This window comes from Thunnus thynnus, chromosome 11 (genome assembly GCF_963924715.1).
Source record: "Thunnus thynnus chromosome 11, fThuThy2.1, whole genome shotgun sequence".
Taxonomy (NCBI): domain Eukaryota; kingdom Metazoa; phylum Chordata; class Actinopteri; order Scombriformes; family Scombridae; genus Thunnus; species Thunnus thynnus.
This window is the reverse complement of record NC_089527.1, coordinates 23,650,387-23,674,932: the sequence shown is the minus strand read 5'-3', so window position 1 is coordinate 23,674,932 and position 24,546 is coordinate 23,650,387. Positions and strand designations below refer to the sequence as shown.

At 40.5% G+C, this 24,546-nt stretch overlaps 2 protein-coding genes across 3 annotated transcripts in view; one reads left to right on the top strand and one right to left on the bottom strand.

The window, feature by feature from the left end:
- Positions 1-24,192, bottom strand: part of cmss1 (cms1 ribosomal small subunit homolog) — a 37,114-nt gene extending 12,922 nt beyond the window's left edge. For both annotated transcript variants that reach the window (XM_067603967.1, XM_067603968.1), the window contains exon 1: positions 24,062-24,192. In XM_067603967.1, the coding sequence (XP_067460068.1) occupies positions 24,062-24,110 (49 nt within the window). In that variant the 5' untranslated portion in view covers positions 24,111-24,192. The remainder of the gene's footprint in view (positions 1-24,061) is intronic.
- On the top strand, positions 12,891-22,194 carry LOC137192177 (filamin A-interacting protein 1-like; the record flags this gene model as incomplete). The annotated part of the gene is made up of 3 exons (XM_067602688.1): positions 12,891-13,051; positions 15,918-18,633; positions 21,867-22,194. Coding segments are annotated over 3 exons (3,027 nt in total), but the record flags the coding sequence as incomplete, so codon positions are not given.
- Positions 24,193-24,546: the final 354 nt, after the last annotated feature.

The following is a 24,546-nucleotide window of genomic DNA, read 5'->3' as shown; positions in this document are numbered from 1 at the left end:
ATAACCGCGGTGGTTATGTCAAAGCAAGCGACTAATAAAAGTCGAGTTGCCGTTTGATTATTTAGCAATGGCCAGCAGTTAGGATTAGCTCTGCTTCTCAGGCTCACTTGCAAACAAATAAACATATTTGTTACATGTTGTTTTACAGTTAGAAAAGCAATCTTAGGAGAGCAAAGTCAAATCTGATGTTGCCTTACACATAAAAGAATGATTCCAGTCTCTTCCACACAGTGAGGTATACAGTTTATTATGGTATTATTATGGAACAATGGTATCGGATCGGTACTTGTATCAGCCGATACCCAAAGCCCAGGTATCGGTATCAGGACCAAAAAAGTCAGATCAGTGCATCCCTAACCAGTATGAGTTAAAACTGTAAATCACGCAAAGATATTCCAGGAGAGCCCCAGAATATAGATATACACCTGGAAATGTGCACGATATGTCCCCTTTAAAATAATCACACTGAAAGCATTGACCTCTCATATCAACTAGGGCTGTCACTTTTTCAAAAAGTCTAGTTCGAGCAAATTTGAACTAACAAGTAACTTGTTTGTATAAATTCATACACAACCCATATACCATGTGTTGGAGAATTTATTGTGATTGTCATAAACATATATATGGCGAGCGATGTCCGTCAGTGGTCAGAGAGTGTCTTACAGTTCTGTATAGTCTTTATATTTTCCTGTGTGGTGTCATATATGTCTTGAGAATGTACTGTGTCAGACAAGGTTGTAGAGTTGACATTGCTCTCCTTGTTTGATGCTGCTGCCTCACTTGTATGGTAAGCTAGCTGGTGAGTCCTCAGATTTGTTGTCATTAGAGTAAGGCAGCTGCTTTTTACAATGTTGGCAGACAGCCTTATATTTGCTGGTAATTTTAGGCTAGTAATTGGGCGCACCCTCTGCTGGATCACAAGGGAAACTACTTCGAACGGTCTGTTACACTTGTATATTGTATATTTTAAATTTCAACAGGTCAAGTACAGTTTGAATATTTAATTTTTCCCCATGTTCGAACTAAAGTTTGGATTTCAAATAAAAAGTGACAGAAAGTAATTGCTCTCCTCAATTTCAACAAGATGGTAAACACAAGGTCCATTAGTTACTTATCTAAAGAAACTTGACCAACAACTCGGCAATAAAAGGCGTTCCCTGAGACTGTGAGAGTTTGGACTGGAGAAGCAGAGCTGAAGAGCAAAGCAATGACATCATCTTTCACTAATATGAACCTGCTTGCTCTCTCTCTAAATATGTGAGAACACTAAGTCAGTGTTGCTGGCTAGCAAACAGTTTAGTTGATATGATTCCAACACATATACGCACACACATCTAAGTCATATGGTCAGTAATTAAGGCCCTTCTCTCTGGCAACCTTTAGTCCTTTTGTCTGCAAAGCTGACACAGATTGTTGTAAATGTGCTAAGAGACAGCTATGAGATGACATAAGCCTAACACAAAGTAATGCCAGGCACAGGCCTATCTGTTTCAGTAACACTAACTGTTATGACAAGAGGCCTTCTGACTTGGATTGGATTTTGAATTAGCCAGAAAAGGTTTATATAATCTGCATCAGCTGGTTTCTTATTAAAGCCACACAATAACCACTTGTACTATAAAGACATATTACATGACCTTGTTCAACCTCTTTGATTGGAGGCCTACATTTCTATTTGTTCCTGTGTTCAGCTGCCACCACCAATAATTTCCCATTCTCCTGTTCCTCCTAGGAATGCATCCCCTTGGTAAAAGCAGCAAAAAGGTTCCTTGGAATCAAGGTAATCCAAAGAAACACAACTCGGAGCCTTCCATCGACCCCATTCAACCCCCCAAAATCCCCATTCAGAGGGATAATAGGCGAGATAGGAGAGAGAAGTGGGAGAGCAGACACACAAGAGGAGACCTGTCCCGTGATGACATGTTGTTTCTGCTCAGTATTCTGGAGGGAGAGCTACAGGTAGGGTGATTTGCTCACTTTACTCATTCGATCTGTAGCTAAATGTAGCTCACGAGGGACTCACAAGTCACATAAACCGCTCAAGATGAGAGAATATCTAACTGCAGCTACTGTAAGAAATTAAAGCCATGTTCTGTTGCAATGTTTTTCACACCAGGCCAGAGATGAGGTAATCACGGTGTTAAAATCGGAGAAGACAGATTCAGCTCTACTGGGGGCCCACTATGGTTTCAGCGGATTGGAGAAGGTGCTCCACGCCCTGCAGAGGGACTCCCTACGGGCCCAGCAGGACCACCTGCAGGATGTGTACGAAAAACCTATTGCTGAGGTACCAACAGCCAATAGTAAGATACAAGACACCATATGGAGTGGATAGTCAAATTTAATGAGGTGAATGCATTACTGTCTGACAAAAAAGCATCAATTATTGCTCCATCATTGCACAAATCTGTTATTTTGCACTACATGTGTTGCATCCATTGGATCTCTTTGTCTACAATGATTATGCATCTGTCTGTCTGTCTAAGTTTGTTTGGTGGCTTGTTCAACAAGCTAAGGAGCAAGACATGTGTTCATGTTTGTAAGTTACATAAGCAGGAGACTTTAACAGGAGAGCTAATGTGGGTTGTTTTTGTGATGTGGCTCTTGTGTTGTAGGAGGCTATCAGGCTCAGTGTGATGTTAGAACACCACTATATTGAAATATAGTCCCCATCTATCTTGACGGATAACGGAATGGTATTTCATCAAATGAATGCAAAACTAGGGGGAGCCATAATGAAACCAAAGAATTTTGTTTTTTTCCCCAGAGGAGAACGCAGGACAAATGATTTACAGAGCAGAAATGCATGCTGTAGTAGACAAAAATGCAATTTCATTTCAGTTGGTCTTTAACTATTTTTTCACTAAAATAAAAAAATGGGGTCGTAGGTTTGCTAGTTGAGCGCTATACTCACTCACCAGTGTGTTAAAAAAATAAATAAATAAAAAGCATACAGGGTCAATTACTGTTAAATCCCACGGCTGGTGTTGGAATATCTAAATAATTAATGAAGGTATTCACATTGACTGATGGCTTCATTTTGCTAGGTCTGTGTTATTGGAGTCAATGACCTTTGCTATATTGTCTGCAGCAACCTACACAACACAGAAATTTGAGTCTGCATCAGGCTTTTACAGCAATCAGACCTTCACTTGCCACATACAGTATATACACACACTTTATAGGCCCTCCTTCCTTACTCCTGACAACCCTTACACAAGTGAAGGTACACTGACATCTTCCTGTCCATTGCCCCCTGTGTTGTTTCCCTTTTCTTTGCAGCTGAATAATTTGATGGAGGCACAGAAGTGGTCATCTACACGGATGCTGGAGCAGTTTCTTGATGTGTCACGCTCTCACAGTGATGCCCTGCACAGGCTAGAGGAGCAAGAGAGGAGGCATAGAGCTTTTATCCACAAGAGTAACTGCCTTACCACTCTACTGGAGGAGGACAGAGAGAGGTTGGTGAACCATACCATAGAGGTTTATATGAATACCTGAGAATGATATTTCATAGCTCCCACTAAATTGACAGCCCTGCATTGAAGCTGGAATTGTAGAAATATCCACCCGTGCCTTTCAGAGTCCCTCCTGTTGTAAAAGAGATGAGGATTTACAGCTAGTGTAGAAGAGGCAAAGGGATTAAAGTATTTCAGCACGCTGGAACAAGCCAGATCTGAGCTCTGTGATGTACACTTGTGCAGGCTTAGGTTCTTTTAGTCTATGTTGGTCTGTAATGCTCTTCATGGATGAGTGAGAGAGCAAAGGCACCGTTGGCTGCTGCATTTCTACCAGACAGTGTATGTGACCTCAAGACTGTACTTAGAGTTACTCCACTCAGACACAGCCCATTACATCCTGGACTTGGTTTGGACCTTGTGGCCAACCTGGCTCTGTTCACTCTCCCTAGTAAACACAAAAACATGCACTCACATGCAATTATATGTACAATTGAAATTGGCATCCTTCTGCCCCAATTTAACAATACCACACAGCACAGGATAAAGCCTTCTTCTAAACTAAGTAAATGTGCTGAGGGTTTGCTGGTGGGTATACAGATTCCTTTCCCAAATAGAGAGCACATTCAGATGTCTAACATGAAGGTGGTTACTGGTTCTCCTATGCAATTTGAGGCCCACGACAGGGCTATTCTGTTGAAGTCCCTGGTCGTCTCGGCTCATGTAACACCAGAGTCCACTCTGTAATCTAGCTGTGTAGAGACTGGACTTGCACTGGGCTTGCAGCCTTGGGAGGAGACTAGTTGTCTACATCTGTGTGCCAAAGTGCAAACACTTTACTGATCCACCACAGGCACACATGCAATTAAAGACCAAAAATAGTCATCCCAGTAGAGTGATTAAGTTTACTAGAATTCTGTCTATTCAAATACGATGTGGAAACCCTAAACATGCACACATAAAGGCTTTGTGGTTCATCTTGGTCTAATGATGATTAATACATGAGTAGACAGCATGTCTGTGGTGCGGTGTGAACACTGTGCGGCTCATACATTCCTGACTTCTTGAATACAAAGGATTTTCATCACCCTGCCTACCCTCCTCTATGAGTTCCCCTTAAGAACAAACGTCTAAAACATCACACTTCAGCATCTCACATAAACTGAAGCATTGGCTGAACAAATTATGAAACTGTGACAGTGTTTCAATGTCAGATTGACCAAAGTATCTTCATGTCACAACTTAACTTTCCTTATCTTCCCTTTGGTGGCCTCTTGTCCACAGCTGACATGATTAGTTAATCAATCAGTTAGTTGATCCGTGGAAAACTGATCTGCAAATATTTTGAGCATTTCTTTGTCTTACGTGGTGAAAATCTGTGAATCTTTATTGTTTTGGACTGCTGGTCGGACAAAATGTGAAGTCACTAGGGATGGAGGAAAAATATCAATTCTTAGATGCATTGCGATGCGGACGTGGACGATTCTGCATTGATTCACAAATGTCAAAAAGCAATTTTCTAAATGTTAGTTAATAACATGATGCTGATATAATGAAAAACGCAGAACAACACTACAGTGCGCACACACTAGAGTTATCTTGCAATTCATCTTAAAAAAAGGTAGCGGTTGCAAGTGTTTTTTGATTTAATGAATAAATAATTACCTTTGCGAGATGGATGTGAAGTATATTGTGAACTTTATATGCTGTCATCAGAGTTAGCATTATGTTTACATTACGTTAGCAGAGCAGCAAACTCCAGCAGTAACAAATGAGACCGGCTGACCAACACACACTGCAACGTTAAACTATTTAAACCAACTCTGAGGTGAAGAAAATAACTTGGTGCTCAGTCTGTTTCACCTCAAAAGCCCTGCACTGGCTCAGCGTGTTGGACAGCGATGGCTTTCCCCAGAACTAATGGTGCAGCAAAGAGGCTGCTCTCCATTGCTGGAGACATGACGTTAATAACACAGCGGAGCACTCCTCTTCAGTTTGTTATTCTCATACAGGCAGGAGACTGTAAGATGCTTTCAAATTAATTAATTAATTAATTAAGTTAACTTTTTAAAATAGAAAGGCTGTGGACCATTTATCTTAACTGCCAGTTATGTTTTATATTGTATTTCAGTGGAGTACTAAGACTGAAAATAGCGCCCCTTTTTCTATTCATTCAATCAAGAATTGATTCGGAATCGAATCAGACACCAAAGAATTAGAATTGAATTGTATCATCAGATTTCCAAAGATTCCCACCCCTAGATGTCACCTCTGGCTTTAGATGGGCGTTTTCACCATTTTACAGACCAAACAATTAATCAGGAAAATAATCAGCAGAATAATTTATAGTGAAAATAATTAGTTGCAACACTATTCTTGTCCATTAAAACCCATTAAATGACCTAATCCTCATTGCACATTGCAATCAATCTGCACAGCATTGTTTTCTTGCCTGTATTTATATCTGCTCTTAGGTACACTTGAAAAACAGTTTATATTCCCTTTCTTTGTGTTCCCAACTGCACACCAGCGTCTTTGAGCTTGGCACAAATAGGTTTGAGCTGAGTCAATGCTTGAATTTATCCACAGGGTAAACAATACAAGGCACATGGCGATACGCCTGTCCCTTTCATCTCTCTCTCCATCCTGCCCTTCTTACATCTTGCTCTGCAGTAGCCTAAATATTTAACTGAAAGAATTTCCACTCCTGCTCCAAATCCTCTTCAGCTATCTTTCAATCTCCCTCCCAGTTTCTTTTCAAAGCATATGCTCTGAGCCAAGAGAGCTACTCAGTCTGGCTTAAAATCAGCACCCCTCTGTCTTTTTCATTTCCCTTAAAAAGTAGCTCCTCAAGGTGCCATGTGCAAAGCAGATGACCTATTTTAGCTGTGAACTATACAGTAAATTCCAGTCACGGCATATAATCACTATGCCATACTATGATCCCCATTGCGTGTCAAAGGATGATTACATCTGCACATCACAATGCAGCGATCTGGTTGTTCCAACCTCAGCTATCAGAACATGCTCTAAGCCTGTGCATGTTTCCGATGGTCTGTCACAAGGCTGACAGCATCTCAGCATTAACCGCACACACATGTTCAACACTCAAAAGACGTCCATGCTCTACTCTGCCTACTTGGGTTCTGAATCACAAACACTTCACATACGCAACCCTACAGCTGCAAACCACTTTTAAAATGTTTTCACTCCCAATACGGTATCAATAAGTGCTACACATGTAGGAAAGGAATGCAGATGATCTAAAATAAGAAGTCAATGAGAAAAAGCTCTCCAGCTCGGTTAAACGTGGCAGAGGATAGGGATGGCTTCAGATCGCAGGGGCCATTTTGGATCCGGTTCCTGGACGGCAAAGTCCCGGATTTGTTTAGGTCCAATACTAGCGAATCTCCAACTGAACCTTTTATATTTAGCAAAGAGCAACAGAAAGAATCTTGGTAGCGAATTTCACATTTTGAGCTGTCCATTGCTGTATCTTGTTAAAATGGCAGACATTTTTACCATCACTGGCAGATAAGCTCAGTAGTAGCTAATAAACGTTAATTCCAAAAAGGCTAAAATAAAAAGTTTGATTGTTCTCTGTTTGTCAAAGGCAGAAGTTCAAAAAACTCAATCTTGTAAAATTATACCCCTGGATGAAAATAGGAGTTATGGCAACAGAGAAGAGAGTACTCCTCTTACATAAGGGGAATATTACATATCGGCGAAGTTTGAGGTTTTTCTTGGAAATGCCTTTGAGGGATCGGCTCATGCTTGTAATTGAGGACAAGCAATGCAGATGCCAGCTCCTCCTCAATGGGAAAAAGGACCTGGTTGACTCTGGTTTGGGAGTTGGTCTGTGGATAGGAATGGCAAGGAATGTGAAGGATTGCTTTCTCACATTCCACAACAAGAGAAATATCTCATCTTACGGAGTGCTTTTCTTACAAAAGAGTGTTTATGGGGGAAGCAGAATAATCAAGCAGGTTGATTATTATCCATACTAAGGCTGGGCGGTATGGACCAAAAATCATATCTTAGTATTTTTAGGCTAAATGGCGATACACCATATATATATATATATATATATATATATAAATTTCTACGAAGTGGTCTAAATGTGTAGTTGTAAGTCAAAGCCACATGTGAGATGTTACAAGCACTTTTATTAAAACAGGCTGTGATCAAAATGAAATGCAAAGACAGGGTTTGAAATTAAACAGCTGCACAATATATCAACATGTACATGAAAAATTATATAAATAGCTTAGGCTATATTAAATAAAAATAGGCCTATCTCTGAGAATGCTCCTTCAGTTGTTTTCAACAACAATAACAAACTGATTAAAATAAAGTACAATTACAGGTTTTCCTCTCCTGCTTAACAAAATATGCAACTGTGCAAATAATAATAAAAATGTAAACAGAACAAAAACAACAGGTCTACTCGCTCTGACAAAGTAGTTACGTTTTTTTTACTGAGGGAGACAGTTCTTTACCAGGCAAAGTATTTCCTCCTTTGTACCCATGTACATCTCTTACAGATTTTGTGCAAGGAAAACTAGCCTATCAACAGCCTCAGGCTTCAGGGATGCCCTGTGACAGGTTACAATGTTACCACTGCAACTGAACACCCTTTTGGAAGGAGAACTGGTTGCTGGTACACAAAGATACTTCTTTGCCAGGTGGCTCAGTGCTGGAAAGACAATGTTATGTTCCTTCCACCGTTTGAGAGGATCTGTAATACTCTCTACACTGACTGACTGCAAGTAGCTTGAAAGTTAATTTTCAATTGCCTCCTTTTGTGTTAATGCAGTGCTGGTGGCTGTGCTCTACTTGAAGAAGCTTTCCAGTGACTTCCTCTTAGCTGTTGGTGGCACTGCTGCTTCTTGGTCTGCAGGCTTGGGCACAGCGGGCACAGCTGGGTCAGGCTGACAGCTGCCCAGATCAGCCAGCAGAGCCTCCGCCTCCAAGAGAGCTTTGTGTTTTACTGTATCAACCTTTTCACTTGGGATGCATCTGGTCCTGAACCGTGGATCCACAAGTGAGGCAATGTCCATCTTGTCACTAGTGGCTGGGTTGGCATACATGGCACTGGGGTAATCCACAGTGCAGGTCTTGATTGATTTGCACAGCAGGCTATCACCCTCTTCATGTGCCAGGAGACTTGTGTTGAAATGGTGTAGCACAGGTCTGACATATGAGAGGGTGACATATTCCTCATCTGACAGAGCATTGGTGGCGTCCTAAAGGGGTTTCAAAGCCTTGTGGACCTCTATGTCCTGCCATGTAGGGACAAGATGCCTGGACTTTTTTCAGTGGACAGGACTTTTGTGAGTGCTCCTTCCTGCTCCAGGACCCTCTCGATCATTTGCTGCCTTGATCCTCAGCATGTGGTTGACTCTGTGATGAGCTGGTGAGCCAGCAGACCCGGCTGAATCTGGACCTCAGCCAGATCTCTTCTTTTCCTCCAGCTGTAGGAGAAGCTCCTGACAATTCTCTTACACTGAGAAATGGCCCGGGTGATGCAGTTGTCATCCATGCCATGTCCTGTAATACAAAATTGAAAAATATATTTAAAATCTTTTTCATTTTCTTTTATGTTTTCATTTAAAAACACAGATCACTTGTGTTTGATAGGGATGTGCATGATTAAATGACTACAAGTTTAAACATTGCTGCACCTGCTAGTCGAAAACACAACCGCGACTAATTGATTAGTTGAAGATTATGTGCGATTTTATTCGACCAAGATTTTCTTTGGTTGACTACAGCCCTAGAAAACACTATTCTGTTAAACTATTTTGGTAAAATCACCAGTCACTTGTGAAAAAAGCTGTATATTTACATTTGTGCAATCTCAAACGCTGCTGCACTTGAATGTATCCCTAGCTCCTCTCAGCTGGCTCTCATTCACTGTCACAAGCCTAAGTCTATGACTATGGTACACACGCCTTCTGATAGCTAGTGTTGATGTTAGCAACTGCTTACTGCTAGTACTACTCAACATCTGATATTTTTGGAAAATATTTGGAGTTTTAACCTACATGCCACGATTCAGCAGAGGTAAGCTACACTGTCGTCTGTAGATTTTGCAGAGCAGGTATCAGTCCATAAGGATCCATGTTTTGACTAGCGTTAGCTCAATAGTGGAGCCTGTCCAGCTGTAATGTTAAAGTCTAATGAGTTGGGATCATCTGCAGCTGAGAACAGCCATGCACTGTTCACACTGGAAAATGATGATACCACTGAAGGAAACCATTTAAAGTATCTTCGATGATATGTCTGCACTGCGAGTTTATGGAAATAACTGTCAATTTCAGTAGCGACAGCTGTACTGTATTAACTGATGCTTCTCCATTTAGCCTTAACATTTCAAATAGATTTTTTTTATGGTTATTAGACATACTACTGTAAGTGGTACTTACTGCAAACTATCTTTTTGCTGAGCATAGGCCTGGCATCTATTTTTTTATTCCATAAACATTGTACTCACCGATGGCCAGATGAAGTCGGTGACCAAAGTGCTGCATTCTCAGACCATTCTTCAGTTGGACCGCTTTGACAACGTTGCTTCCTTTGTCTTTTGTTATAGCAACCATTCCATTTTCATCAAGTTTCCAGTTTGTCAGGGCATCCTGCAGTGCTTCAGCTATATGCTCTCGGGTGTGATCTTGGGGAAAAATAGCTGGTTTGGAGACATGCAGTTTTCATCTCCCAGTCTTTGATGAAATGTACTGTCCAGCTCATATATGGCTTGCACGTCCTGCTTGACCACATATCAGTCGTCAATGTGAAATGAGTCACTTTTGCGAGCCGGTTGGTAAGGTTCTGTCTGACCTCAGTGTACATTTTTGGCACTGCTTCTCTTGCAAAGCAGTTGCGACTGGGCAACTGGTATCTTGGGTCAATGGTTTATAGTAGCTTTTTAAAGCCTTCTTGTTCCACTGTTGCAACAGGGCCCATATCTTTAGCAATGTGGTAGGCCACCACCTTAGTTATATCGCGTCACTCGGCACTTTTCTTTTTATAAGTCACACCACTGGTAAATGAAGCTTGCAATGCACTTTGTTTAGGGGCAGAAGTTTAACACACTCTGTGTACTGCAGTTTATGGCGCTGTTGTAAATGTTGGAAGAGATTTGAATGCTTCCACTTTTGGATGCAGCTTCTTTATGGCATTTTCTACAGATGACATGGTGCTCATCTGATCTTTTAAATTCAAACCATCTCCAGATAACTGAACCATTGTTTTTCTTTTTACAAACCAGGTCTCCAGATCTCCCTCCATGTTGCAGGAGAACTTGTGAGTGAGTGGGGCCGGGTTTGCGCACAGAGGGAGAGTGAGAGCGGGGGTGCACAGAGATTGTGAGAGAGGACAGATGCAAACACTGGCACAGCTTTACGGAAGAAACGGGTTATGAATTTTAACATGACATCAAACTATATCAATATAAACGGTATTGTCTCATCCAATATCTCACTTGAATATATAGATATACCATAAAAATTTGATATACCGCCCAGCCGTAATCCATACGCTCCTCTGATCTGTAGCTTACTCCTGAGGTCCATGGCTGATATTTGCTGTTGAAGTGTTTGATGTCTAGCGTGGCCTTCCCTAATTATACCTTTGCTATGAATAAGAACTAAGTGCATTCAACATCAAGTAATTGAAATTACAAACAAAAAGCAAGTCCAGATGAAATGTTGTTTAGCCACAGCAATCTCTGACTTTGAAACAGGCAGCTAAGACACAGAATACAGGCCTTACATGATTAACCCACATAACTGGCGTAGTCTCTATAAATCAAGGCTGCACAGTCTCTGATGGGAGGAATTCACAAGTTAAACTACAACACAGTTGAATCGGGATAAATACTGTGGACAGACTCTCTACTTTGTTGGCTTAAAAACAACAGACTGATATCCAAAGTGCTCTGAAATAAAAATACTTGTGTCAAACTTAGAGCTGATGTGGCAATGTGATAAGATCTGACAGATGACGTGACTATATGTTTAAAATGGTACCCTCCTATAAAACGTGCTGATGCATCTCAGAGCTGCTAAATCTGGAGCTGACAGAAACTTTCAATAATCATACAGACATTGTTACCACATTTGCTTGGATATATAAACTACGTGATTTCTTGTTTCTGTCTCTAATATGTCTGAATGATTTTATTAGGTGAGCCTATCTCTCAGCATAAAGAAGTCCACAGCAAATAACATGGTCTATCTTTTCTGCTGCACAAAATCATTCAGCATTCAGCGCTATTCATTGTACAATATGAAATACATTTCTTTAAAAGATATGAACAATCTGCACAGATATTCATGCTTGGTGTGAAAAGGCTTTTGAAAGCAAATGTCTAAATAGTTGAAATGTGTCGTTCAGGCTGTTTTGCAAATACTTGTGTGATGACAAACAGTCATGGGGGAAACATTTCTAATCTAATTGGAGACTAGATGGATTTGCTTGACAAAAAATCCCCCACAAGAGATATGTTTCCCAATGAAAGCTGGAAGTAGAAGCCATAATGCATGTAATCGCTCCTTGAGGGGGAACATGCGTCACATACAGAGTTATATGTTTGTTTCTCTCCTGCAGCACTGGTAGTACAATGATCTAGCAAGCCAAAATATTTCATTTCTTTTTCCATTATTATTTGTCGTTCTTGTTGTGACTCATGAGACATGCAGGGAAACCGATGAAAGTATTATCAGTCATCCCTCGCTGCCCCACTGGGCACATACTGTAGATTTGACTTGAGTGAAAATACAGATGAACACAGAGGAAACTGATGATGCCAAGAGAAAGGAAAAACATGCAATCCTAAAAGAAAATTTGCAATTCATACCTTAAACCAAGAAAGTAAGAAAAGGAACAAAATGACAGAAAGAAAAGGAGATATAAAAGGGGTGTGGGGAAAGAAGAAAGAGAGACATATGGATGTAATTGTGGGCCGATGAACTGATGATGTCATCTCACAGTCAGGTTATCAGGCCCCAGGCAAAGCAGCTACAACACACAAAACATGTCTCTTCTTAAAACATATGTGAACACCACACACACACAACATATAACACATGCATGCCTCTAGATGAGCTAGAGCTCCTAGGACATGCCAAGTTAGGCTTCGTACTTATGTAGCATGGTTAACATGTTTGTGCGGCTAATCCTGCAAACTGAGAGTCTATCTACTTTGAATTGTGATTGAAGCTTTAGCTTTCTTCGAGCACACACAAACACATTCTGTCCTTCCCATTAGCCTCTTTGGCATGGCTACACAATGACCTCATCTGGAATGGGCTGCACTCCAGTAAAAACACACACACACACACACACACACATACATACACACACACACAGCAGTAGAGCCTGTTACAGTCCCATATAAGGACTAGCTGATGATGTAATGGGCGCCACTGACTGCGAGTGAGACTCAGTGAGCAGAGCACTTCTCATAATGTTTGGTTTTCCGGATGGAATGTCCACATCACTGGGATCTCCGGGAACGGGAGAGGTGAAAGAGTAGAGACTATTTATTCTCTGAGGATTTTAAAAGGGCAGGGGCTAACAGCACAGCACAGGTAAGAAAAATCACAAGACTTGTGAACAGCAGAATGATACAAATGTGCATTTAGAAACGTGTGTCGCTTCAAAACTTGCTTTGTAACTGCAAGATGAGCTGATACAAACCAACTGTTGGACAATTCTGCATAGATTAAACAGTCTTACAATGCTAAGTTGAGACCAAATAACCAAAGTGCAGTTCAAAAGGAATCTAAATTGTATATCAACAGAAACAAATTTAAGTCTCACTCTGAAACTTTTACACTGAAAACCTGTAGCATTCAATTTTTAATATCTTAATTGATCATACTTTGCAATTATCTGCTTTTTATAGGAGCATTATTGACAAGACAATACTCACAATTTTAAGTGGGACCATATAAAAACCAATAATGAAGTTAGGTTATTTATTTGAGAAATATAACCAACCTTTCCATTCAGAACAATAGATCTTTGCTAATTTAAGCCACTCACCCATACACATTATTGCTGTAGGTGAAATGTATCTTACTAGTAAAAGTATCACTTAAAAAGCTGCAACATAATGTGCGGTCTCATATTTTGCAGTTAACATTAGCTGTCCTACAATCTTTTTCTTTTTTTCCTGTGTGTTAAACTTGGACACACAGGAAAACATGCATCTAAACTTGGATTAATATGATGTGAAATAGCATGATATGTAGACTAAGCTGACGGCACTCTGGAAACCTCCAGTATGCAACACTTGTAGCAGACGGTCCACAAACTCATATAAGACAACTGATTGGACTTGAAATGGACTGCTGACAGATGACTTGTGTGCCTCACTTGCAATAACTCAATACAAAAATGTACAGTGTGTATTAGTATTAATTTTGTCAGTTATGTTTTTTTTTTTTAATTTAGTCTTAGTCCTTAGTCCTGTGTCAAATGTCCTTTGTAGTTTTTATCATATTTAGTCAACCTCATCCTGTTTTTTTGTTTTTTTTTTTAAGTCAAGTTTTAGTTGACGTGTGGGCATTTTAGTCTTATCTTAGTCAAAGAAAACCAAAACTATTTTAGTACAGTTTTATTTAATGAAAACTGTTGACATTTTAGTCTTTTTTAGCACTGATAAAAGTTAGCCAACTTGTTAATTGATATGTTTTGGTGCTACATTTGCAGACCACATGCTGTAAAAGCTGTTTTTAGTGCTTTGAGAATTATACACAAACTAGCTACCTAAAAACATACACTAAAAACGGTCCGCATAACATGGCTTTAAGCAAAAGGTTAGCCAGCTAAGCTGGCTGGGCTTCTACTTTTTCTCAGTAGAAAAGTATATCCGAAAGCCATTTAAGGTTAGCATTGTCCCGTTTTTGAGAGATGCTAGCCCATCTAATGTTGTCTATACCAGAGATTAATTAAGAGGTTCCTCTACCCTTGAGTACCCACAACACCGCATCCAATCACCCTCAGGACTCAATTCTACGTCAGCTTTTATGCTCATTTTCAGCTCCTTCACAACAATTTTCTAGCCTAGCTTAATGAGTTTGGTTTGGCTATCAAACACAGACTACATAATGTAACACCAACCTTACTAGTTGGCTTAATATAGCTTGAAAAAAAATTACCACTGAGATGTTAACCCACCTCAATTTCTTTGTGGGGAGCCTTAATGTGTCTCTTCAGGTTTGTGGTATTCTTACAAGCTATTTTATGGCCTCATTGCCTCCCTTCTGATAAAGCAAACAGATACAGACACAAACTTCTGATACAGACAACTAAGAAAGTCAGGGAAGGTCTCATTTTTTTTTATAGTTACGTTACAATCCATTCACTCATTGGCCATAGAAAACAATTAATATATGTAAATTGCTTCACAACACATACAACCTTTAACGTTAACTTGCTTTCTGTAAAATAGCTGATGTACTCCTCACTGTGCTAATTGTAGTGTTGTCCTCATATGGTTCGTGCAGCACAGAAAATGGAACTACTGCACGCCATCCAATGAACATGATATTTGGATTGTAATTTAGAAAAAAAACAGTCTATAATATTTGTCTCCTCTTTTTTGTCAACAAAAGTAAAGAGAGATTTTGGTGAAGATTTGTTAAACTACATTTTAGTCTTTTTTTCGTCAATAATATTGCATGTTGATATAGACACAGTTAGTGTTTAATGACACCGATGCCATCTCTTCATCATCTCATCTTAGTAATGGAAAAAAAGGTCATTGATGAACATATTTAGTCATAGTTTTCAGTAACGGTCTGAACACTAGTTTGTACGAAATGCATTTGTACATTGCTGGTACACATCTGGGGAAATGTGAGGACTGACAGCACTTGGTAAATGTAGCCAGTCTGTAATTACTTATGGAACAAGGGGGAATTCCTGCCTTTCCTAGCTGGAAATGGGGTAGTGTTCGAGGTGTGTTCAAGGTACACAGAAGGAGGGTGATTGGATGCGGTGTTGTGGGTACTCAAGGGTAGAGGAACCTCTTAATTAATCAACACTCCCTGCCAAGGGACCATCTGCTGTGCTAGTCAAAACATCCTACAAAAAGCATGCTGCCTAGGGAGAAATGCAAAACAATATAGTTGGAAATACAGGCATATCTACATGTCTTAGAGTTTTTACAAATGAGATATCTATAGACGCACATACACATACGCACAGAGGCAAAAGAGACGAATGTTACAAGTTTCCACACAAGTCTGAGAAGTGAGGAAATAGTGATTCAAATTCTTCTGAAAAATAAAATAAATGTTTATGCAGGAAATACACAACTTAGGAAATGATTTGTGTTTAACAGTTGTGGCCAAGATGTTAAGTATAAACACTACTAAATTTTCTTGATGGCTGAAATAAGAGTCAATTACACAATAAACCCATGCAATGCCATATTTCTCTCTACAGGCTGAAGCTCCTGATTGTAAAGGAGAGAGAATACCAGGAGATAAAGGAGAAGAAAAGTGAAAGAGAAGTATCAAGTCTAAAAGAGGAGCTGACCAAGCTGAAGGCTTTTGCACTGCTGGTTGTGAAGGAACAACAGTGTCTGAGCGAACTGCTGGAGGAACAGAGACGTTGTGTCAAAGAACTGACTGCCATCACTGACCACATCAAGCAGGAGGTCAGCGCTGCTTACCCCAGTGCAAAAGAAGAGGAGGGGCTGACATCACTGCATCTGGAAGTGGAGCAACACAACCAAGTTAACATCTTCCACCAAACCCAGCACACCATGACAGCTAAACTAGTTGATGACGGTATTCAGAATCAACAGCTCAGACAGCAGCTGGTGTTCCTTGGCCATCGGTTTGATGATCTGGAGGGGACTAGGGGTGTCCTGAGGAGGGCAGACAAGGAACTTCGAGAGCTCAATGAGCGAGAAATGGGGACCCCAAGCTTGCTGTCAGAGGTGGAGGTACTGAGGAGGAGGGTGGTGGAAATGGAGGGGAAAGACGAGGAGCTGATTCGCATCAGAGACCAGTGTCGAGAACTGGACCGCAGACTAGCGAGGGAGACCAAACACTGCTGTAGCCTAAAGGTTGAGGTGGATAAGCTCAGTGGTAGAATCAGTGAATTGGACAGGATAGAGGAGGCTTTAGGTAAGAGCAAACAAGACTGTAGTATTCTGAAGAGCAGCTTGGAAAAAGAGAGAGATGTTAGCAAGATGCTGTCTGGTGAGCTAGACACTCTGAAGGTCAGGGTGAGAGAGCTAGAGGCTGTTGAAAGCCAACTGGAGAAGAGTGAAGCAGTGATTAGACAAGACCTGGCCAAGCTCAGGTCGCTGACTGTAGCATTGGTGGACGAAAGAAAGACCATGGCCGAGAGGCTCCGGCAAGCTGAGGAAAAACTCAGCAGGAGGGAGGGAAAAACACATGAGCAAAGCAATTTGGCAACAATGACAGAAAGACTGAGAGATGAGAGGCAGCAGGTGCTGAGGTGTAAGGCAGAGTTAGAAGAAAGGATTATGGGCATATCAAAAGAAAAGGATGAGCTCCAAGCCAGGCTTACAACAGAGGAGGAGAGGAATGGGGAGCTACAGAGTAAAATAACCATTATGAAGAAACGGTTACAGGTCCTGGAAAACAAGAAAGAAAAAGAGGAGAAGTACATGTACAGCTCAATCCCCAACCTCACTAACCATCACTGCCAAACAGACAACAAAGTCAAAGAACTGACCCAGGAACTAGATAGGCTGCAAAAAAGACTCCAGGACAAGGAGGTGTTGGAGAGAGAATTGATGAAGGTGGAGGAGGACTTTAAGTCCCTGCAAAGGAGGTTCAAGGATGAACAGAGGAGGTCCAAGGCTCTAACGGAGGAGCTAGAGGTGGCTAAAAGGGAGCTTTCTGGGTATCAGCAGGCAGAGAAGCAGGAGGTCAACCAGGAACACCTTCTACTTTGTCGTCTTCAGAGGGAGCAGGTTAAGTCCAGACTGTTAGGCAGAGAAGTAGATACCTTGAAGGAGAAACTCCAGGAGCTGATGGGGACTGAGGAATCCATCTGCAGGGTCCAGACGGATCACTCCACTCTGCAGAGCAAGTTGACCCAACAAGAAGCCAGGAACAAAGAGCTGGCCAGAGAGATGAAGGAACTGAGTAGTGAGCTAGACAGGTATAGACAAATCAAGAATTTGACATCTGGTGCCAATAGTCAGCACTACTCAGACCTTTATCAGACCACCAAAGAGGTACAAACTGAGCCAGCAGACAGCCTGCCTCCTGACTATAGCTGCCAAGTTGTTTCAGTAAACAATGAGAAATCAGATGGTGAAAATGATGATGAGGACCCACACCACAATGTAGAAGTCATCAACAGAAGAAGCTCAACTCTTGTCAATAACCTTAACAGCATAAACAGCGCAAATAACAACATAAGCCAATACAGCAGCCATTCAGCCAATGGCGTAAATATGCACCAAACAGTTAATGGAGAGGTGATGATGTTAACACACACACCAGGGCAGCCATTGCACATCAAAGTAACACCGCACCATATACTCAACACAGCCACGCTCGAGATTAGCAGCCCCACTGCAGACACAGCCACATCCTACACCAGCACAGCTGTCATCCCAACAAGCGGAGCCTCACCTAAGCAGAGAATTACAATCATCCAGAATTCAGCTCTGCCTGCAGTTAATGCTAAAACCCCACCTTCAAGTCCTGACCGCACCGTCTCCCCGCTTAATGGAACACCCGTCACTCGGATGTTAAGTCCAAATTCATCACGCTCTGCGACACCTGACAACAACAACTCCCCCATTCAGATTGTAACAGTCAGGACCTGTTCTCCAGAGCCAACAGAGGTCACGAGCCAGGCTGTCTTCTGCAAGACGCCAGAGAGGCAGAACAGCTGGCAACGTCAGAAGTCCAACAGCACGGACACAAGTCCCAGTATCATCACCGCAGAGGACAATAAGATCCATATCCATCTGGGGAGCCCATATGTCCAGTCTCTGAATGGCATGACCCACAGCATCCCACAGCCTGTTGGCCCATACTATCTTCGACATGAGCAAAGGACTCAAGTAATCGCTAATGGCTGCCATGTCAAAGGTGTTGGCAAGATTACCAGTAGCATCACTATATCCCCTGCAACCTCTCCAGCCTCACACTCCTCAAATATAACAGTAAGTGGCCTTTGTGATTAGGTGAAAATATACTCTGAACATATGTTCAAAGTCCCATTGCTGGACTAGACAACTAAAACAATACACTTCTTCTAAAGTGAACCCAGAGTTTGTTCTATTAAGTCCTACAAGAGCCTCTGTACAGCCTACTTGGTCTGGTTAGTGTATCCATAGACTTACTGAATTTAAAAGCCTCTTATCAATTGTATAAATGTGTCTCATGCTTGTATGAGTACTGAGTGAGACCAACCCAACCAAATGTGTGATGTGTATACATTTCTGTTTCATGTTTTTTTTTGTTGTCATTAAAAGTCATTATGTTGTTTTCATTTATTCACCTTGACTACTTCTGAGAGGGGTTTGATATCAACAGAGCAACAGGTTGCTAGTCAAAGAGTGAAGCAAAGAGTAGACAGAAATTGGCAGTACCCTGGTTAGATAGATGTTTTTTCCCCTCCAGGGTCAACTCCACAGTGAACAGTATAAAAACAAACAACCCTGCACCTCCAAACTGTGGACAGATAGATCTGGTACAAATAACATCATGGGTGTTTTCTCTTTGCATGTTATCATATGCGGACATTTTAATTTCTTAATCTTTCGCAATATTTCTAGCATGAAATGAAGGAAGAAAACAGGATTACTGGGAAATAAGGTTTGTGTTTGCTGAGTTTGACTCAAAAGTTAAGTCATCTACTATCTCAGCTACACCAAAATTCTTCATAAATCTGTGTGTGTGTGTGTGTGTGTGTGTGTGTGTGTGTGTGAGTGTGAGTGTGAGTGTATACTGGAAAGTCCAGTTTTCTGACACAATAAAACTTGGAACACCAAGTGGTGGTGGGGTTGTTCAGGTTTTTGTGGGAAATGGACTACTTTGCTCTTTAAATTCTAGTCATCAGAGTCTTAACACATTTGAAAATGTCAACTGATGTGGAGTTAAATCATTTTTCAACTTTTGCATAAACTTATTAACACATTTCCTCTGCTTGTTCTCATTTATGGTAAAAAAAAGGGGTAACCCCATTAAGTGAGCAAAGAGAGCAGCAATTGGTAAACAACATCAGCAGTCAAACCTACTGATGTATATATAAATGTTACATCATTTTTTGTGGCATCATTTTCAAGTTTAGTTGTAAATGGTTGTGCTGATTCTCTTATTTTATTACATTTTCCTATTTGTTTCCTGTTCCACATGAAAAACAGGATCAGTGGTCTTAGTGTCATTTAAATGATAATCCAATACAAATGGCTGCAGACCTTCAATTGCTCAAACTCCTCTATAAGTAATAATAATAATAGTAATAATAATAATAAAAAAATAAAGTTAAAATTAAGACTATAGAAACATACAAACAATAAGAACATATGCCACAAGTTAAAATTACAAGGCATGCAGGGGAAGGATATCTAGCTAGAATTTTAAAGGTAAGAAATAAATAGTTGCCAATTATAACAGAAAAAACAATGTGAAAACAAAAAAAAGCCTTAAAAAATTAGGAGCAGTAGCAAAGGAGTTTATTTAGGAGAAATATTTTGGAGCAATGTGTCCAACTTCTAAAATCACACGAATAACCCTCACACATGAGACAAGGTGATGACTTTTACTAAATCTCCTGAGATTTTGAGAGAGCTTTCTGTAAAAACAAACAAACAAAAAAACAGCAACTTTTTAGTAAGAGGAACCATCTGATGATCTTTATCAGGTCAGCCAATTCTAATGACATCAACTTTTTAAAAACACCACTAAGGTGACTTAGTGTGGCAGAAATAAATGGCCTAAGACAAAATTAGCAATTAAATAGCCTTTTCATATACTGAATCTAGTCGCCAAAGCTGTAAGGCGATGTGTCATCCAAATTAAAAAAAGCTTGCTGACAGTGTTGGGGAAAACCATAAGGCCTCCTGTGATTGGACAGGCTGGCAGAGAGCCGACATAGCAGGTATATGATGACAAACATGAAGAAACCTTAACCACCATGAGATCACCAGCTGGTAAGGTGGAAACCAGATGAGGCATTTGATGACAGTTTGAGGCAGACTGCAGTGTGACAGAGGCTCTCACGAGAATCTTTGTCATTAGTGAGAGCATTTAGACACCTCACCATAAAAGTCATGCTGTTTCTAAATGAATCTCCTCTTCATTCTTCAGTAATTCGAAGTAGGGCTGGGCGATATAGCTGAAAAATTTATCACAATAAAATGTTTAATTTCACTCAATATCAATAATTACTGATCATTTTTAAAGACCTACTTTTATAAAGACCAAAAAAAAAAAAAAAACGGTTGAATTTAACCATTTTATTCTGAATTTAACCCAAAAAACCTGGTGATCCTGCCATCCTGGTGAGCTGACCTGTCTTTTTTTTTTTTTTTTTTTTTTAAATCAATAATTTCCTCACCATCTGAGCTCATTTTCTCACTCCACGCTGTTTCTGTTGATGTGTCACATGTCGATGATGCAACTGAACAACACGACCGTTAAATGATTGGCTGTTTGCGTTTCACTCGTAGCACGATCCATTATCAAGGTATATGATAGGCCATTTACAAGCCGGGGAGGTGGTGAAAGTAGTTAAGTGAAACTATCAAACATTCTATCAAACAATTTTGTTATTGTTATTGATAAAGTGTCTATCACCGGTACATATCGCTATCGTTTTATCGCCCAGGCCTTCTTCAAAGTCAATCCCACACTCTATCTAACAAATTTCCAACTTTTCTGTCTTGTCAGTTTTCAGTCAGCCTCACAGCCTTTTCTGTCAAGTGCTTCAATGATACAAATGCAAGCAAGGATGAGATGTCAGTCAGGGTAAAGAGGCCAACCTAATACAAGAAACAGACATCTCTAAAAATAAAAAGTACATGTATAAGAAATCTCATGACGGTTTAAGTCTTACATGGCGCAGTAAAACGATACATTCCTTTGGCATGGCGAAACATAACATACCCATCTGTAGCTTGGTCTGGATGCATGTTGCTTTTATTTCATTTCTACAAAAGGGGCCAACCTTAACAAATAAGGATATCCATCACTTCATTAGGTCTGTGTATGTCTTTGTGTCTCCCAATCTATTATAATTTTCTTTATGGCTGGGATACACATGTTGAGCCATACAGTGAGCCACAATCACAGGTTGGCCCTGATACAGAGCTGGACCACAAAAGCCTCAATGGAAAGGCTTTGTGATTGCAGCTGGTTACGCAAACAAGTAATGTCTCTTTCCTATAATCAGATTCCTCTGGGGTCACTGCAGAAGCCTGGTCCAACACGGATCCCCAAGACAAAAGGATACAGCACTAACAGAAGAGGCAACAGAGCTCTCAATATGGGACAAATGAATGGAAAACCTCCTACGGTGTATGCAGGGAAAACACCGACTTGAGAATGACCAACATGCCTGTATCTTCAACATGTTCAGCCCTACACATAGATGTTATAAGTAATAACTTTCATAACAAAAAAAATATGCACAGAAAAAGAATTGTGATTTTTATACAGATGTCTTGATGGTATCAGGAGGCTATTGCAACAAAAACATGAACAAGCACTAATTAATGATGAATTCAATAAATGGACTGTACTTGTATTGTGCCTTTCTAGTCTTCTGACCACTCAAAGCACTTTTACACTACGAATCACATTCACCCATTCACACACATTCATATGCCGAATGGGTACAGGGGCTACCATGCAAAGTCCCAACCTGCCCATCAGAGGAAACTTACCATTCACACACATTCATACACTGATGGCACAAACATCAGGAGCAATTTGGGGTTAAGTATCTTGCCCAAGGACACATCAGCATGTGGACTGGAGAAGAGAATCGAACCGCTGATCTTCCGATTAGTGGACGACCCGCTCTACCTCCTGAGCCGCAGCCGCCCTAATATTCTGTAGGTTTGCAAGTAACTATTATTTTCATTATCAATTAATCTGTATCTTTGTCTTTATTTTCTCTATTAATTGATTAGTTGTTTGGTCTATAAATTGTCAGAAAATGGTTAAAAATCACCATTTCCCAAAGCCCAAGGTGACGTCCTCAAATGTCTTGTTTTGTCAACAACAGTGCACAATCCAAAGATATTCAATTTATTGTCATAGAAGACTAAAGAAACCAGAAAATATTCACATTAGAGAAGTTGGAATCAGAGAATTTGGACATTTTTTCTTAAAAAAAACCAAACAAAAACGATGAATTCATCATCAACATAGTTGGCGATAAATGTAATAGTTGGCAACTAATCGATTAATAGACTAATCATTGCAGCTCTGAGAATATATCATCTGAATTTGCCACACAGAGTGACTCAGTTTCCAAAAATTGACTGTAGCAACTGACAGATTTTCCACATAGTGTTACCAAAAAGCTGTTCTCATGTATGAAAAGAAAGAAAAGCCAAACATCAACCAAAAAACTGTCAAATTTAATGCTACTGCTTGCACGTAGGGGTAAACAGCTCCTAGACCATTTATTTATGTTGTGGGTACTGGTTTTATCTGCACTACAAACAATACCTTATTTTATGTTGACCATACTTTAAACATGAAATGGAGAAGGGAAAACAGAATTACTGCTAGCTGGGTTAGATTCAAAAGTTGACTCATCTCTTCACAACTTTGTGTGTGTGTGTGTGTGTGACCTAGGACAACGTGTGTGAGTGTGTGTGTGTGTGTGTGTGTGTGTGTGTATATAAATGACTGAAAGGAGAGACCGGACGTGTCTGTATGTCTGAATAAGCCAAATAAAAACGATTTACTCTAATGCCTCCTGAAGATACACTCTGGTAGGCAAGGCAACAACACACTGCTGTCTGACTCAATCAGGTCAATAATCCTTAAGAGTACATGACTGCCCTCTATTGGTATACAGAGTGCACTTAAAGCATGTGAGGATTAGCTACAGCTAACTTCCTCTGCTGATTTTATGGATCGGCATAACAGAGAGGTATGATAGATGTAGAGGAGAGCGAACTGTGCCGTTCAAGTTGAAGGTAGTTTGCATGGCAGGCAACGTTAGGATAACATTAACGTTTCTCATCTGAGTTGGCTCACACACACAGACAGACACACACACACAGACACACGTGTTTGCACATCTATGGGAAGCTGCACAGAACAACTCCAGCAAACAACCCTAACTTTCCCTGTCATGACAAACCAGGGACAAACTGTACACATAAGTATCGGTACTTTGTGCTTACACCCGTTACTATGGCGACTGATGTTAACAGTTCACAGAACGTTAACCCCAAAAGTTAACAGCTACTCGCTGGTTAGCTAACGTTAGCTTACAGTTAGCAATAACCAACAGACATTTCTCACGACCAGCAACAACAAGCCAACGTTGAGAGTTACACCGAGACCTCCCAGACCACAAGTCTCAGACACACCAGAATTTAAAGGCACTAGAGTTAAGAGAGATACCTGAATTAGCCTCGTTTGTCCACCACTCGTCACCTAGGTCGTCTCCCATTTTCCTGAACCTGTAGATTAGACAGTTTGACCAATCCAAATCTACCGCTGAGACAGCGTGCTGGGGGTGTGTTCACAGGCAGCACGTTGAAAACATGCACAGGGTTTTACATGTCAATGGGACGCCACAAAGCCCCACAAAATGAGACTTTGTTCTCTCCACACCGAAATGTTAACACTAAAGAGTGGTGAATAGGTGTTACACTATATAGGCTACAGCTTATAAGATCATAGTTTAACTTAATCTTTGATGAGTAACACCGACTGTCAGCAGTGGTGGAAAGTAACTAAGTACATTTACTCAAGTATTGTACTTAAGTATTTCCATTTTATGCGACTTACATCTATTGCTATACATACAATTATTTTTTGCCACATTTATTTGCCACTTATAGTTACTTGTTACTTTTCATATTAAGATTTTACATAAAATAATA